Source organism: Myotis lucifugus, unplaced genomic scaffold, assembly GCF_000147115.1.
Source record: "Myotis lucifugus unplaced genomic scaffold, Myoluc2.0 scaffold_474, whole genome shotgun sequence".
NCBI lineage: Eukaryota > Metazoa > Chordata > Mammalia > Chiroptera > Vespertilionidae > Myotis > Myotis lucifugus.
The window spans coordinates 545,438-564,164 of record NW_005871522.1 but is presented as its reverse complement, the minus strand read 5'-3'; the positions used below and the strand labels follow the sequence as shown (position 1 = coordinate 564,164).

Sequence of the window (18,727 nt, the reverse complement as noted above, 5' to 3'; positions counted from 1 at the left end):
TTTTACTGAGAGGAAGGGAGAGGGATAGAGAGTTAGAAACATCGATGAGAGAGAAACATCGATCAGCTGCCTCCTGCACACTCCCTACTGGGGATGTGCCCGCAACCAAGGTACATGCCCTTGACTGGAATCGAACTTGGGAGTCTTCAGTCCACAGGCCGATGCTCTATCCACTGAGCCAAACCGGTTAGGGCAAGACCAACAAATTTGACAGACTTTTGTTGTGGTAAGAAACACAACATAAAATTTACTCTTTTAACTATTTTTAAGGTTACAGTTCAGTAGTGTTACGTATATTCATTCACATTGTTGTGACACAGATCTTTAGAACTTTTTCATCTTGTAAATCTAATTCTATCTCCCTTGAACAACTTCCCTTTTTTCCCTCCCCTTAACCGCTGGCACCCACCATTCTAGTTTCTGTGTCTATGAGTTTGATTATTTTACATACTTCATAAGTATTATACAGTATTTGTCTTTGTGACTGGCTTCTTTCTCTCAGGATAATGTCCTCAAGGTTCATTCATGTTGTAGCATGTGTTGGGCTGTCCTTTCTTTTCAAGGCTGAATACTGCTCCATTACATGTATAGACTGTGTTTTGTTTATCCGTGTGTGGACACTTGAATTGCTTCAACCTTTTGGCTGTTGTGGTCCGTGCTGCTATGAACATGGGTGTACAAATATCCCTTTGGGAGCCTGCTTTCAGTTCTTTTGAGTGTATACCCAGAAGTGGACTTGCTGGGTCATATGGTACTTCTTTGTTTAATTTTCTGAGCAACATACATACAATTACTGCTTTCCATAGTGTTTGTAACATTTTACAGTCCCACCAACAGTGCACTAGCATTCCAGTTTGCCTACATTCTCACCAGTGCTTGTTATTTTCTGTTGGTTTTGATTTGCATTTCTCTGATTAATGATTTTGAGCATCTTTTCCTATGCTTTTTGACCATTGGTATGTAATTTTAGCAGAAATGTCTGTTCAAGTCCTTGCCCATTTTTTGATCACGTTATTTGATTTTTTTTGTTTAGTTGTAGGAATTCTTTATATATTCTGGAGATAAATGAGTTTTAATTTAAATAACAGTATGACAAATTTGCTGATAATGATTTTAGATTCTACATTGCAATTAACCTTTAAGGAGCTACCACACGTTGAGATTTGATATAGTATGATAAAAGACTATCTAAAAGACTGTCAGGAATTATATGAAAAGATTAATAGATCAAAAGGATATATAACAGATGGAATGCTAAAGCAGATATAAGAATCTAGCTGTCCACTTTTTTACTAAGTTTTTGTTAGAAGATAGATAGTTATTTTTCACTAAAAATATGTTTATATACTTGGTCAGTGTGGCTCAGTTGGTTGAGCATGGTCCCATGTACCAGGAGGTCTCAGGTTCAATTCCCAGTCAGGGCACATGCCCAGGTTGTGGGCTTAATAACCAGTAAAGGGATATGCAGGAGGCAGCCAATCCATGTTTCTTTCTCCTCAATGTTCTCCCCCCCCCTCCTTCTTCTCTCTGAAATCAATAAAAATATTTTACTAAAAAATGTTTATGTAGATATTTTTAAATAAATATTTTTAGATTTGTCATTTATAATTTCTTCTAATTTCAATATCAGTAGTTGATATTGATGTCATCTATATAAACAAATGGCTCTTTGGGGTCCTCAAATTTTTAGGAATGTAAAGGAGTCCTGAGATCAAAAAGTTTGAGAACTTTTGATATGAAGAAATTTGTTGGATTTTGTTTTAAAATTATACACAGTGGGGAATTCTATGTACTTTTTATTAATTATCCTATAATTAAGCAAAGAAAACCACTGTATGTTTTTAGAATATCCTGATAAATTGGATAAGCAGTATCTCTACCAAGAAATTCTAATCTTTGTTCCTTTGAATTTTATTTAACTGAAAGAAAAGCACTCACGGGTAAAATAGGTTTGCTTATTTATTCTGAAGACATTTGTCTAAAACTGAGGAGAAACCTTATAATCAGTGAGAACCTCTGCAATTCCCAGTGTTAAAAAAATGAAGCTTGTAATTTTTGTCTGCCTCTTTAAAGAAGGTGGAGCAGGGCTGCAGAGGCTGACACACCAGTGGGGAGGCCATGCTGCTAACCACACAGGCCGCCCAGAACAGCCCGCTCTCTAGAATAATTAACTCACGCAACAAATAGGAACCACTGTGAGCTTGGTATTGGAAACAGGATGGGAAAGGCCTCTGCTTGCATCATGGTAGGCTAAAAGCAAGTCAACAAACATGTAAAACAGGATAACTGTAGATGATGATAAATGCTATTAAGAAATAAAACCGGGTGAGGTGACTGGTGACTGTGGCTGGTGGGGCTGCTTCCCCCAGGGTGATCGTGGAGAGCCTCTGGGAGGAGACCTGCTCAGGAGCCAGCCCCTGAAGGTGTGGGGGCAGCACATGGTCCAAATGAGGAGACCAGGGGGTGTTCCAGGAAAACAAAGGTACCCATGTCGCTGAGGTGAAGGCACTTAGGAGGGAGGTGACAATAGGGATGAAGAGGGCCCAGAGGAGAAGTTGGCCCATGAGAAGCAGTTCATTATTCAAATTATGTGAAAGGAAAACATGGGTGCATTTTAAACAAATGAACATGCCAGGCTGGTATGGCTCAGTGGTTGAGCATCCACCTATTAACCAAGGGGTCAGGGTACATGCCCTGGGTTGCAGGCTGGATCCCCATTAGGGGGCATGCAGGAGGCAGCTGATCAATGATTTTCTCTCATCATTGATGTTTCTAGCTCTCTGTCCCTCTCCCTTTCTCTCTGAAATCAATAAAAATACATTTTAAAAAACAACAGCCCTGGCCAGTTTGGCTCAATGGATAGAGCATCGGCCTGCAGACCTAAGGGTCCCCAGTTCGATTCCAGTCAAGGGCATCTACTTCGGTTGCAGGAGACAACTAATCGATGGGTTTCTCTCACATCAGTGTTTCTCTCTGTCTTTCCCTCTCCCTTCCACTCTATAAAAATCAATGGAAAAATAGCCTCAGATGAAGATTAATAAAAAGAAAAGAAACAACAACAAAAAAACCCAAATGAACAACACAATCCTAAAACTGCCACAAAGGTCACTCTGGTTGCTGTGGAGGTAGATTGAAGGAGCAAGAATAAAATAAAAACCTAAATAGGTTAATTTCTTAGTTTTAATAAATGGTCTGTGGTTATTTATGTAAGAGGTTAATATAAAGGGAAGGAAGTCCTAGTTTAGATATAGCACCAAGAGCAGATGAGTTCAGAAAACTTTAGAGGAAAAAATATTCTCAAAATAACGGACTTGGGGCAATAAAATAGTTCTGATGGAATCAAATCTGGGCTAGGCCCAGCAACGTAATTTTGGTGGTGGTTCTTAAAACCCACCAGAGGATTCTGATGCTGGCTAGTGTATCATGTGGACACCATTTGAATAAGTTCAGTTTTCACAGTACATATTCAGCAAAACCCTTTATAGACCATGGTTTTCTTTTGTTTTTGTTCCTAGCAACATCTCGAATCAGCGATGCACACTTAGCCGACACAATGATTGGCAAAGCTGTAGAGCACATGTTTGAGACCGAGGATGGCTCTAAAGACGAATGGAGGGGAATGGTCTTGGCACGTGCCCCTATAATGAACACATGGTTTTACATCACCTATGAGAAAGACCCCGTCTTGTACATGTACCAGCTCTTAGATGATTATAAAGAAGGGGACCTTCGCATTATGCCTGATTCTAGTAAGTATGAATTGACAACTTTTATTTTTGATTATTCAAAAGTAATTTGAATTTTAGAGCAAGATACTTGCTAAACTATTTTGCAGATACATTTTTAATTTTAATTATTAGGGATAAGTCACACATAAGCATAGGTTGTGAAAGTTTTACCTCTTTGCCAAGAGTAATTTACTTTCTGTGGCTATTTCCCTGCTGTGGACTTGGGACTTTCATATGGATGATGTGGTATGGGGCCCTTTGTGACTGGCTTCTCTCACTCAGCACTGTTTTCAGGGCTCATCTGTGTTATAGCATGTGTCAGTACTTCTCTCTTATTTATGGGCAAATACAACTCCTTGTGTGCATAGACTCTATTTTGTTTGTTTGGTTATCTGTTGATGGACATTTGGATTGTCCTCTATCTTATTTACTATGAAGACAGTAGCTATAAATATTTGTGTGCAAGTTTCTGAATGGGTGGGTGTTTTCAGTTCTCTTGGGTATATATATACCTAGGTGCGGAATTGGTGGGTCATAGTGATCGCTCTCTGTTGAATTGTTTAGGGTACTGCCAGACTGATTTCAAATGGTTGCACTGTTAATGCATTCTCATCAACAGTGTGTGAGTCTTCTGGATTCTCCAACCCTCACCAAAACTTCTTGTTATCTGACTTTTTTATGTCATTGGTTGTGAAGTGATACCTAATTTTCCTGGTGACTAAAGATCTCAAGTATCTTTTCATTGTATGTCTTTGGAGAAATGTCTATGTCCTTTGTACTTTTTTCAACTGGCTGGCTGTTGTGGGTTGAAAGAGTCAATATTCTAGGTACAAGTCTCCTGTCAGCTACGTCATTTACAGATACTTTGTCTCATTCTATGGGTTCTTATTCACTCTCTTGATGGTGGTCTGAAGTCCATTTTACCTATGTTGCCTTTGTTGTGTGTGTCTTTGGTGTTGTATCTTGTAATCTCTTGACAAATCCAAGGCTACAATGACTTACCCTTACGTTTTCTTTTAAGAGTCTTAAGTTTTATTTCTTAAGCTCTTCTATTGAGATCTTTGATATGTTTTGAGTTAATTTTTCTTTATAATGTAGCTTACGGGTTTAGCTTGATTCTTTTGCATGTGACAATACAATTATCTGAGCACCATTTAAAAGAAAACAAATACCAACACAATTCTTTTCCCTATTGAATGGTTTTGGCACCCTTGTTGAAAATCAATTCATTATAGATGTATGGGTGTATTTGTGGACTTTCACTTCTTTTCCATTTGCTCATATGTCTGGTTACAATTGATTAAATTGTTTTGTAATAAGTTTTAAAGTCCAGAAGTGTGAATCTGTCACACACACACGCACACACACGATTGTTTTGTCTCTTCTGGGTCTCTTGAAATTTCATATGAATTTTGGAATCAGCTTATCAGTTTTTGCAAGGAAACCAGCTGGGACTCTGGAAGGGATCATGTTGAATCTCTAGATCAGTTCAAGGAGAACTCCCGTCTTGACCTGTGAGCATAGGATGTTTTTCTATCTATTGAGATTTTTATTTTCTATCTACAGTGTCTTGTAATTTTCAAAGTATAAGTTTTACACTATTTTCTATTAGATTTCTTCTTAAGTTTTTTATTCTTTTTAATGGTATTGTGAATGGAATTAGCCTGTTCTTTTTAAGAATACTCTATATCCTTTCTTCAAACATTGGAACCCTGGACAGACACAGATACGATGTTAGTAATGTGACTGCATCTCTATTACCTTTATTTTTTTCTATTGATTTTTAGAGAGAGAGAAACAGAAACATGGATTTGTTGTTCCACTTACTTATGTATTCATTGGTTGATTCTTATATATGCCCTGACTGGGGATCGAATCCACAACCTTAGCGTTTAGGGATGACGCTCTAACCAACTGAGCTACCTGGCCAGGGCTTCTGTTCCCCATTTTTCAGTTCTTTCTGTGAACAAGCTAGTCAGTGAACCTACTCACATGTTCATCAGGCCCTGACTTTCTACCTTCTAGATTGTTTTTTTAATGTTTGTGTACATTTGTTACAGATGTGTAATGGAAAGTATTCATATAGGCAGGAGTTACCATGAAAGCATTTCTCAAGAGCATTACTCCAACCTGTATGAAGTTATTTTTTTAAAAGAGATATATCCAGTCAAAGTAAGTGTTGTGGACTTGGATGATAGAAAGTGTGTGGTCATTTGCACATTACCCATCTCCTCTCCCATCCCAACCACTTCTCCATCCTGTCTTCTCTCTCCAGACTGTTAAGTACTTTTGCGAGTGGTATGGAAGCTTGCTTGCCATTAGAAACAGTGTTGATGCTCTGAGTCAGAGCTCTGCAGTGGCCTCTGTGAGTCCCTTGTTTCTTTGCTCATCTTACTGTAAAATGTCTGGGAACCATGCCTGTGGGATTCCTTTGTAAACATGAAGGGCCATGAAAGTGGTGGTATGATGCTGCTGCTTGAGGGAAAAGCATTTTTGAAGAGATTTCAGCTTTGGTTTCCTCTTCACTTATTTGTTTAAAAAAAGTACTGATAAGATATGTGTGCTCCAACATTTTAGTTGTATTTTTTGTGTCTCTTAGTACCAGAGATCAGAATAGGGTTTGGATCATGTTATTCAATAAGAGAATTTGTTGTATTCAGAGGCAAACTACTGTTAACATGATAATGATCCAAACCAGGATCCCTATAAGAATAGAATGGTACACTGCCAACCATTGTGCCGGGATGACCAGCTTAAGCCTGGATTGCCCTGAGAAGACCAGATGTCCGGTTGCCCTACCTGAAGGCCCTGCCCTCTGCTGGTACATGGGAGAAAGCGCCAGTTCTTCAGGACCTATAGAGGCTTCTAAAAATAGAATTGTTAACTCCTACCTCCATCTCCCCTTTTTTCTCTGTTACTTTGTTTCTTTGTTGTTGGTGGTGATGGTTTGCTCTCATTACATGTGTATTACTAGAACAGAGTTCCTGCTAGGTCATAGGGCCATGTTCCTTCACACTTAAGTTTTCCTGGGGACCTTTTAAAAAAATACAGGTGCTTCAGCCATCCTGGGAGACTCAGTTGTAATTTGTCTGGGGATCATGTTCACTTAGCACCTAATTTTAAAGCATAGGAAATCTTTTGTTTTCTTTTATATTGAATTTATTGGGGTAACATTGGTTAATAAAACCATAGAGGTTTCAGGTTTACAATTCTTTAATACATCATCTGTAGAAATAAATCTCTTTTGTTTTGAAACTGGGTTAGGAAGACAATGTGTAATGCAGTGAAGTTGAGGATAAAGAAGCTTTAAGAGCAGAAGTACTTAGGCATTTTAAGTGTGTAGCATATTCTTAGTTATCCCAGTAGGCATTGTCTGCTTTGAAGTCCTATTTTAGAGTAACTCAGACTTATTTTTAAGAAGGCATATAATTATTTAGATTTTTTCTCCTTAGCCCTTTTCTTCATTTAGTCCTTACCTCTTCAAGTAATTATAGCCGTAATTAAACATGAGCCAAGGGGATTTCTGGTGAGCACTCTTAAATTTGTTTACATGTCTAGATCTTGGGGATCAGCACACTGTTGTTGTAAATGAAGTTTTGTTTATTTTTTGTTTTTAGTTTCAATCCTCACCCAAAAATGTGTTTTTGTTTTTATGGATTTAAGAGAGAGGGAAACATCGACTGGTTGCCTCCCGTACACATTCCAACCAGGGATTGAACCCACAACCATTTAGTGTATGGAACAATGTTCCAACTGACTGAGTCACCGGTCAGGGTAGTAAATGAAGTTTTACTGGCACACAGCTACACCATTCATTTATGTATCATCTGTGGCTGCTCTCACACCACAAAGCAGAGCTGGGTAGTTCCTACAGAGACCACATGGCCTCAAGTCTGGTCCTTGAAGAAAAAATGTGCTGACTCTTGGTCTAGATAAGATAAACCCAGGATATTAAAAATGTTTGTTAAAATAGATATGAGTTGGTATATTTCTAAAAAATGGCTATAAATTATTTTTCTCCACTATTTACATATAGATGATTCACCTCCAGCAGAAAGGGAACCAGGAGAAGTTGTGGACAGCCTAGTAGGCAAACAAGTGGAATATGCCAAAGAAGATGGCTCTAAAAGGACTGGCATGGTCATTCATCAAGTAGAAGCCAAACCGTCTGTCTATTTCATCAAGTTTGATGATGATTTCCATATTTATGTCTACGATTTGGTGAAAACATCCTAGATGTCGTCATGAACTTTGCCAAATTTGTGGAACTATTAAATGTATAATTTGTAGACATAAAGACTTTCTGCTTTCCAGTTTAATGAAAGCTTAAATGTCCCTGCGAACCCACAATCTCTGCCAGCAGAACGGGTTTTGTTCTGAATAGTACAGATTTATGTGAACACAAAGCCTTTTGTGTAAGCAACTCCTTCCTCTTAAAAGAAGTCTGTCTGGAGGGGAGTTACAGGTAAAAGTTAAACTAGTATCATTGTCAATTAAAACTGTAATCAATTTTATCCATTTCCCCTTCACTCTTAACATTCTCTTATTCTGCTGCCACAATGCAAGCATAGTTTGGTATTTTTGTTACTGCCTTTTTTTGAGATATATATGTATCAATATCTACCTATGTCTGTGTGTATACGTATATAATATATATATATGCACACACAGATCTTTGCGCGCGTGTACGTGAGTGTGCGCACACACACACTTTATTGGCAGTCCTTTCTTTGTGGATTGGATGGGGTTAAATCATTTTCTCCAGTTTAATAGGAGCGCTTGACCCAAGTCGGTCATATTTGACATATTAATGCTGCTGATTTAAAATTAAATTTGGGCACAGGAAGCACATAGGGATGCTCAGCTTGTTTCAAAGTCGAAAGTTCAGAGCACCTTTTCCAGTTTGGAGGCTTCAAACCGTAAGTCCAAATATAAATCACTTCCCAACAGCTAATGACCCACATTAGAATTTTATAAGACAGTTAGAAATCTGGGTAAAAGGCTGCCTTTAAGTCTAATCTTTGTAAATTCTTTTGTTTACATATTTTATCAAATACTTTTTTTTTTTTTTTTTTTAAGCAAAGCCCAGGTGCTTGGTCCACACAGTGTAACGCCAGTGTATTTTGGACGCACGTTGGGTCCATTATTTGTACAAATCAGTAACCTGGATTTTGGTACACAGATTTAAAAGCAACAGCACATCACTCACCTGCGTGTATGTGGCGAGGTCCTGGAAGAACATAGTACTTTATGTGAATAATGTAAGTTGAAGAATGACAATGTTGCCCTCGAACAAGTTCTCTGGGACACTTGCATTTTTATTGCTACTATTACTGATATATGATTATGGTCCAAAGGCTTTTTCCCCGGCTTTCCCCCACAAAGAATGTCTAGGCAAATACCAGCTACAGTCTCCTGACATCTCTTGGGGTGCTGTATGTTCTTGCTTATAATGTGCTGCTCCTGTGGACACTGTTACACCAGGATCAGTGGCCCATGCTCTTCTTTTGGTGTGACTGATAGCGGCCCTTCGCCACAGAATCCTTCCCTGGCTTATTCCTTCAAGGTGGTTTTAACTAAAAAACTGGTTGGTTTAGCAGCAATACACCCATGTGTCACTTTGTTTTAGATAAGCCATGGCGGTTTGAAAGGTAGGATAAAGGCCTTACATGAAACCAATCTCTTGGGGAGATTGGAAATCTTACCTAAGATTTGGGTAGAAGGCTAAACACTCTTGCTGTCAATCGACCTCCATCATGGCTGTCCTTGATGTCAGAGATTTTGTAGTTTAAAGGTCTCACGTGTGGTTTGCATGATGCCCACTTCGCTCCAGGAAGGCTGCGCCGAGTGCTGTTGGATGGTAACCCCGCACACCATATACGTACACACCACGTTTCCTACAGCGTATCCAGCGCCTCATCACAGCAGCCAAGGGCGAGCTTCTCCATGCAGTGAGTTACCTAGGTCTTAGGTACTCCTCCCGTGTCTGAACTAGTGTCATCTGCACGCCTGTCCGCTGCTCTCCTGGTGGCTCTTGTAAGAGTGCCTGCATGTGAATCTAAGGCCAACCCCGGCTCCCCAAACCCAGGTGGACATGTGGCCAGAGAGTGAGTGTGTCTAGCGCGTGCACTACACAAACAGCACAGTGACTTCAGGCTGAGAAACAAAGCTCGCTAGAAGTGTCCTGCTGAGGGTTGGGTCAGTGGAAACATTTCTAGCATTCCTTAATGACTTGCATTGTGCTATTTCCACAAGTACCTTTACCAGCTTCTCAGTACCACATGGTCTGCCACTCTTGATGAATGTGACAAGTGATTATTGTTATTATTTTAATTATTGTTCCATTTTTTGCCTTTAAGGGTGGAAGAAGGGGAAGGGTTTTTGTTGTTGTTTGTTTTCCATCTTTTTTTGTGTGTGTGTGGCTTATACCACACTTCCTGATGCTGTGACTAATTCTGCTCCCTAGCCAAATATATCAGGCTTCATTTTAGGCTCATGTTTCAGATCTGCATGCATTGCTTGCGTTTTTCCTGGTATCTGAATGTTGGCTCCTTGTTCTAGGAATCCAACATTAATTTCCAAAATTATCATGGGACTTGTGACAACACAAGACATGAATCTGTATAAAATGTATTGGCCTTCCTCACTGACCTGCTATAGTATTATCGTGTCGTGTGTGCGTGTGTGATGTCTGGCTGCCATGTAAAGCTTCGAAGGAAAACCTTAAAGCAGACCATCCCTTTTTGCATGCTCTCTTCTAAGTAAAATGTCCAATGTAACTAATGAAAAGTGCATGTTAAAGATATTTAGGTTTTTTTTTGTTTGTTTTTTATCTTTGTTTTTACTTGTTTTCAGTTTTCTGTATATTTGCTTACTGTGCTGTTTTAGTGGTTGTAGGATAAAATGCACTGGTGAAGCAAATGTAGTGCCAACAGGAGGTGATTTTCCAGTTGTGTGTGTCATGCAGCATTTGAAGGGACTGTGCATCTTAGAACAATCACAGTGACCTCTAAACCAGATTTCATTTCTATTATTTTACGTGCCAAACCCCGAAGTGCATTGGGCTTGAATCTCTGAACGCTGTGGACCCATTGGAAGACTCTTTTGATTGTCACAAATTGTAGTGCCTGAAAACATTCTTAAGCTGATTGTCTTTAAAAAAAAAAAAAAAAGAGAGAGAAAGTTATCCAAAGACAAAACAGAAACAAATAATTATGGTCGAAATGTCTGTGGTTCCTTGGAAATGCTGCGGTTTTTGTATTTTCCATCATTGTAGTGCAGTTTGAATGAATGTGTATAGTTCAGAGGTCTTCGTGTTCACATCTTAAAAGTAGGTAATGACCTCATCTTTCAAGCTTGAATTCATTTTTAATTTTATTTTATACAATGTGTAGACAGTTCCCTGTTCTCTGCATTTAGAAGTATAAACTATATAAATCTGTTAATTCTGTAAGTAATTTTTATAATTATGATGTAACTCTATCCTATCCTTAAAACATTTAAAATAAACCCTTTATGTGCAACTTTTGACTGTAAATTTTGTGCTCATGAGCAAAATGTGATGTGTAAAACCTGCTTCTAAAAAAAGTTTTTAAAGTTTTACTTTAAGATTTTAAGTGACCTTTTTTACCCCTTTCACCACGTGTAAATGTTAGATATACATAAAAACAAATAGAATTTTTATTTGAATGATAATATTTAATAATATCTGAAAGGAATGGGGGCATTAATCAGTATCCCAAATATATTATATACATACTTCCAAATATTAAAGTTTGTGATTTGCCATGAATAAGAAACTTTAATTTATCATAAAATTTTTAACTTGTTTAAATAGAATTAAATATGTATTTTATACTTTCATATCTATTCTTGCTTTGTATGCTGCTTATAATGCTTTATGAATACTTAAATAGCAATCTGTAAGATTCTGTAGTAAAAACATCTTCATTTCTCAGTGGTAAGGACAAAGAAATGTAGGTACTACTGTGACCTATATGTACTCTGTTTTACCCACCGGCGTAATTTTAATCAGTGAAGTGAAAAGTAGAGTTTATGATGTGCCTTTATTAGATTCGTTGTTTTTATGTTTCCTGGTTAAGTTTGACTTGTCTTGCACAGCCAAGGGGATGCAGGGCGGCCTCCCGGCCTTGGCAGGAGGCGCTACAGACAATGTGGGGGGGAGATGAACCTGGAAGCGCAGGTGCTCACCCTGGGCCGGCCCTTAGTTGTAGTCTTGTGGTGACGGAGCTACAGTTCAGGAAACCTTTCTCCCAGAAACTAACACAGCAAGTGTAGTCTGAGTGTTGGTGGTTGCTGGCTGCTCTTTGTCAGGTCTCATCAGTCGGGTCTGTTGAGAGCAGTCCTCCCTCTTGGGGACTGCAGGGATGGGCCTGCCTTCTTGTTCCCTCTCAGTACTCAGCTCTGTGATCAGAACAGCACTCGCAGAGGCTGAGTAAGCACCTTGCCAAATACTTTCCTCCATTACGTCATTGAATTCTTAATCCTGTGAGGAAGGCGAGACTTTCCTGTGTTGTGCAGGTGTGGGGAGGGGATGTTGAGTATGTTGTCCAGGATCACAGAGGCTGTCAGGACTCAGACCCTCAACGCTGCTGTGTCAAAGCCTCAAAGTTACATTACTGCAGTGGGATGATCGGAATAATCTATAGTCTAATTTCTGTGGATAGTTTTTGTAACCTTAATTATAAGTTAATAGCAAAAACTTCTTTATTTCCAAATTGCCTAATAAAAAGTCATACTGGTATTAGTCACTAGAATGTAGGAATCTATGTCTCTGTATAGTAAGAATTAGAATCCAAAGTTATTTTTTTCCAGCAAAAATAAATATTTTATTTTGGAGAGAAGTCTGCTCAAGAAATTTAAATAATTTCCATTACAAGAATGTAGATAGCCCTAGCCAGTTTGGCTTAGTGGTTAGAGCATCAGTCTGCAGACTGAAGTTGTCCTGGGTTTGATTCTGGTTAAGGGCACATGTCCAGGTTGTGGGCTCCATCCCCAGTGGGGGGTATGCAGGAGGCAGCCAATTGATGATTCTCTCCCATCATTGATGTTTCTATCTCCCTTTCCCTTCCTCTCTGAAATCAATAAAAAAATGTAGATAATTTCTATTTCAAAGACACTTTCCATTGTCATTAAATTAATCCTATATAATAAAGAGCTAATATGCTAATTAGGCCAAACAGCAGAACGACCCTCTGACAACCTTCCGGATGAAGCCGGGGCTGCGAGGGCCGAGCCCCTTGCACAAATTTTGTGCATTGAGCGTCTAGTATTCTTATAAAATGTGGATTTGTTTATGTCCATAGCACATATTTTCTTTTTTTTTAAATGTTTTGTTGATTTTAGAGAGAGAGGAAGGGAGAGGGATAGAGAAATAGAAACAACGATGTGAGAGAATCATCGATCAGCTGCCTCCTGCAACCCGGACATGTGCCCTGACCGGGAATCGAACCGGTGACCTCTTGGTGCACAGGCCAACACTCAATCACCGAGCCACACCAGCCAGGCCATAGCACAAAATTTTATACATAATTTTTATAGTAATTCGTTTGTTTTATGTCATGTATTTGTAAGTTTGTTTTTAGTCTTCTGTGTTTCAGAGAACTCAGTGAGTCTTTAAATTGTTTTGCCAGGCATTCTTAGATAGTCTCTGCCCTTATGCTAGCCTTAAAACTCTTTTAAGTTTTTGGTAACCAGTGGCAGATGGCTTTCGGGTATTGCCTTGGCACATCATTTTGCATAAATATGACATTGAATTCTTTCTGCTTCACTTTTACGTGAGGGCACTGGACCAAGTGGCGATGGTAACACTGAAGCATGGGTGGGCCCTTTCCAGGTATTTATTTTTTACGTTGGTCGTTTATAGGTGAGCAAGCTGCCAGCCACATTGTAGGCACATTTCTGCCTCCACTTTCATCTTCCTCCATTGCTTTCATTTACGCTTGAAAATTCATGCTCTGGGGGAATGTAAGAGCTGGAAGTAACATGTGAACTACCTAAAGTCCTTCATAGGATGGACACATCCCTATAACTTTAAAATTCCGCGTCTTCATGTTGAATCCCCTGAAGCAGATTATGATGTGAAAAGGACAGAAGGGAGGTCTTTTAAAACCTTGATGTTAACATGAGTTATCAACAAATTGAGTTGAATTCAGCATTCTGAATTGTCTTCAAATGTAGATTGCAAAATAGCTTTAAAGCTTTTGCCTTGAATTTGTCTTTTAATGAACGGATTTACAAGAAATCTGGTAGTTACTACCCATGCTCTGTATACACACACCTGTGATAAGCTGTGGACATTCCCTCTAGAAAACCAAGAGAGGCCCCTGGTGACATGCTCTTTTCCTGAAAGTTGTTCCTGATTGTGGACTTGAGTTCACTGTGTCTGTTATTTACTAGGGACATCATTTTTATCATAGTGTTGCATTGAGTTGTCCTGTAATACTATGGTAAGTAGTTCTAACCACTGGGTGTGTGTCTTAATTTCCCTGGAATCTGATGTGTCACACTTGGAGAGGCAAGATTGTGGTCTTTTTAGAACAGCTCTGCAGGGGAAATAGAAGGTTAAAGACTCAAAAATGTGCCTGATCGACAGAGTTCATAGTCTGATCGCCCCACAACTGCAGGGACTGCCTGTGAGCAGTCCACGGGGGAGATAACACACCAGAGCCCAGGGAACTATGATGTCCGTTTATTTAATTCACACACATTCATAAAAAATTACAGAATGGCTCAGCTATCGTCATTGGCCCTATTTTTTGTTTGGTAATTATATTTTTTAAAAGGGTCATGCTCTGATTAAGTGCTTGTGGTAGACCACTGAAGTGCTTTGTGATAAAATTCTACACACGTGTAACAACTTGGGCTGCTGTAACAAACAGCACATGGCTTCAACAGCAGACATTTACTCTTTCTGTTCTGGAGGCTGGAAATCCAAGGTCACGGTGTCAGCAGGGTTGGTTTCTCGTTTGGCCTCTCTCCTGGGCTTGTAGATCACTGTCTCCCTCCTGTGCCCTGACATGTCCTTCCCTCTGTGTGTGTCTGTCCTGGTCTCTCCTTTTTATAAGGACATAGTCTCTATTAAGGCCCACACTTAGGACCTCATTTTAGCTTAGTCACCTTTTTAAACACCCAGTCTCCAAATGCAGGCACATCTGTCTATATATATAAAAGCATAAGTGACCGGATGGTAGCTATGATGTGCACTGACCACCAGGGGACAGACACTCAACACAGGAGCTGCCAAGTGACAGCAACTTTGCAGAGTGCCCTCTCGCACTTTGGGGCCCTTCGAGGAATGTGGGACTGCTGGTTTCGGCCGATCCCCACAGGCCAGGCCGAGGGACCCCGCCATTGCATAAATCCGTACACCAGGCCTCGTTTTGATACAAAAGGGATAGCTATACATAGTATACTAAAAAGAATATTGAAAGGAGCCAGCTCCCTGAGTTCTAGATCTGTTTGCCCACTTCCTGCTGGTGTGATCCAGGCAAATGATTTAGCCCTTCTCACTTGTTTTCCTGGTCTGTATATGGGGAGCGGCCTGCCCTGTGACTCCAGTGCGATGCTGACGTGCGTGGTGCAGGCCTGAGCCTCCAGGCTGCCATCGAACCGGGACGTGGTGCCTTGTACAGATGGCAGCTTTGTTATTTAAGACCTTGCCATGTGTGCTTTGGTTTGTTTTTTTTTAATCTTGGAGATCACACTTTAGTTCCACATAGTTTCATTTATTATATAATGCCTGGAAGATTCCAGTTTTTATGTTTTTTCAGAAAACTAGCATCTGCATATATAACAATTGTAATAATAAGCACCCTTGAGATATTAGTGGGATGGTCCATCCACATTTTTTATTTTAGTGTAACTGAGGGCTAGACTGTAAGTCTAAGCTTTTTGAATAAAGGTACGTGTCTGTTGACGTTTTCACATCACAGCGGTCACAAGCACTAACCTGCTTTTGTTTAGTGTTGCAATGTCAGGCAATGGTCCGATTGGTAGTAATTTAAATAGCAGGTCTACTTTCAGAAAGAATTACTATCAAAGAGGGAAGCTGCCTTTATTATTAAGTGTATTTTTATTGGTTTCAGAGAGAGAGAGAGACATCAGTGATGAGAGAGAATCATTGATCAGTTGCCTCCTGCACAACCCGTACTGGGGATCAAGTCCGTAATCCAGGCATGTGATTAGATCAGTGCTCAACCACTGAGCCACACTGGCCGGGTGGAAGCTGTATTTTAAAAAGGACAGTTATGCCCAATGAATTGTAGCTGTGTGTGCAGTGGGGGTAGTGATCACTGCTTTCCACCCCTGGTAGGCCTTGGTGCACTGTGTTAAATCACTTCTTTGCCCTCTCCCATGATAATTTGAAATCGGTCCCTCTGTGGAGAAGTTTTAAAAGTAGATTATTATGGCTTTTTCGCAACGGGTTTGCTGCCACCATTAACTCAAACCCAAGATGGGAAAGGAAAAGACTCACATCAACATCGTCCTCATTGGTCACGTAGATTCCGGCAAGTCTACCACTGCTGGCCATCTGATCTACAAATGTGGGGGCATCGACAAGAGAACCATCGAGAAATTTGAGAAGGAGGCTGCTGAGATGGGGAAGGGCTCCTTCAAGTATGCCTGGGTCTTGGATAAACTGAAAGCTGAACAGAAGCGAGGTGGAAATTCGAGACCGGCAAGTATGTGACCATCATTGATGCCCCAGGGCACAGAGACTTCATCAAAAACATGATTACAGGCACATCTCAGGCTGACTTTGCTGTCCTGATTGCTGTTGCTGGTGGTGGTGAATTTGAAGCAGGCATGTCCAAGAATGGGCAGACCCGTGAGCATGCCCTCTGCCTACACACTGGGTGTGAAACAGCTGATTGTTGGTCTTAACAAAATGGATTCCACTGAGCCACCCTATAGCCAGAAAAGATAGGAGGAAATTGTTAAAGAAGTCAGCACCTGCATTAAGAAAATTGGCTACAACCCTGACACAGTAACATTTGTGCCAGTTTCTGCCGGGAGCCGGTCCATCCTTGCTGTTTCAAGGGACCTGGCATATATGGCATACTGTTCTTAATATGTTTGCTCACCCTCTTGGTGCTATGTGTTTTAACCAAGGTCACCTCTCCGAGAAAGGTTGTTTCCCCAGGTGGGGATTTTTCCCTGAGGTTAGGGAGGGGATATAACCCCTTAATTAAGTGCCAGGCGGGTAGTTAAGCTACATAATCTTTACTCCCTGGAATGGAGATAAGAAATCTCCAATTTCTATTTCTAACCTTTGTAATAGAAATTGACAGGATTAAAATCGGCTGGTATAAATATGGATGTAACAAGACAATAAACATCAGATCATCATCAGATCCTCGTCAGATCCTAACCAGAACCTAGCCAGAGAACATGGCAAAAGAACCTGGATAGAACCTGGCTAAAGAACCTGGTGACTGAACCTGGCTGGAGAACCTAGCGAGAGAACATGGCACCAGAACTTGGTTGGAGATCCTGACCAGAACTTCGCTGGAGTTCCTAACCAGAACTTCGCTGGAGATCCTGAAGGGAGAACCTCGCTATGCTGATGAACTGAACCCAGTTTCCATGTCATTCATTCTTCGCCGACTCCGTCCACACCTTTGGGGACCCCTGGACCTGCTGGGGATGGACCCCAGCAAGTTTCTGGTTGGAATGGTGACAACATGCTGGACCAAGTGCTAATATGCCTTGGTTCAAGGGATGGAAGGTCACCCGTAAAGATGGTAATGCCAGTGGAACCACACTGCTTGAAGCTCTGGATTGCATCCTGCCACCAACTCGTCCAACTGACAAGCCCCTGTGTCTGCCCCTCCAGGATGTCTACAAAATTGGTGGTATTGGTCCTGTCCCTGTCCCTGTGGAGACTGGTCTTCTCAAACCCGGCAGTGGTCGGTCAGCTTTGCTCCAGTCAACATTACAACGGAAGGGAAGCCTGTGGAAATGCACCATGAAGCTTTGAGTGAAGCTCTTCCTGGGGACAGTGTGGGCTTCAACGTCAAGAACGTGTCTGTCAAAGATGCTCGCCGAGGCCATGTGGCTGGTGACAGCAAAAAGGACCCACCAGGGGAAGGAGCTGGCTTCACAGCTCAGGTGACTATCCTGAACCACCCAGGCCCGGTCGGTGCTGGCTATGCACCGGTGCTGGATGGTCACACAGCTCACACTGCTTGCAGATTTGCTGAGCTGAAGGAGAAGATTGGTCGTCGTTCTGGGAAAAAGCTGGAAGATGGCCCCAAGTGTTTGGAATCTGGTGATGCTGCCATCGTTGATATGATTCCTGGCAAGGCCATGTGCATTGAGAGCTTCTCTGACTACCCTCCTCTGGGCCGTTTTGCTGTTCGTGACATGAGACAGACAGATGCTGTGGGTGTTAACAAAGCAGTGGACAAGAAGGCAGCTGGAGCTGGCAAAGTCCCCAAGCCTGCCCAGAAAGCTCAGAGGCTAAATGAGTATTATCCCCAATACCTGCCGCCACCCCGCCTTAATCAGTGGTGGAAGAACCGTCTCAGAACTGTTTGTCTCAATTGGCCATTTAAGTTTAATAGAAAAGGCTGCTTAATGATTACAGTGCATCATCGTAAAACATTCAGAAGAGGAGAATGTTTTGTGGGCCATTTGGTTCTTTTGTGTGTGTGGCAGTTTTTAAGTTATTAGTTTTTAAAATCAGTATTTTTTAATGGAAACAACATGACCAAAAATCTGTCACAGAATTTTGAGACCCATTAAAATAAAGTTTAATGAGAAAAAAAATAAAAGTAGATTATGTTTCTAGGAGGGTACAGCTTACAGGCGTTAAAATTCACTGTAGTTTTTGGACAACCCATCTTAAATTTCTGGAATGGATAGTAGCCTTGGTCCCACACTCTAAGCAGAGCCAGCTGCTTTATTTAAAGCCACAGAATCTCATTCAGGTTAACGTGAGCTCAAGAGAAATAACCAGCACGATTGCCAGGGGT

General features: G+C 40.7%; 1 protein-coding gene and 1 pseudogene across 2 annotated transcripts in view; both read left to right on the top strand.

Moving 5' to 3' along the window:
- Positions 1-11,251, top strand: part of SPIN1 (spindlin 1) — a 72,409-nt gene extending 61,158 nt beyond the window's left edge. For both annotated transcript variants that reach the window (XM_023744575.1, XM_023744574.1), the window contains exons 5-6: positions 3,516-3,749; positions 7,765-11,251. In XM_023744575.1, coding sequence (XP_023600343.1) covers positions 3,516-3,749; positions 7,765-7,964 — 434 coding nt within the window. In that variant the 3' untranslated portion in view covers positions 7,965-11,251. The remainder of the gene's footprint in view (positions 1-3,515; positions 3,750-7,764) is intronic.
- Positions 11,252-16,188: 4,937 nt separating this feature from the next.
- Positions 16,189-18,490, top strand: LOC102437242 (annotated as a pseudogene).
- The last annotated feature ends 237 nt before the right edge of the window (positions 18,491-18,727 follow it).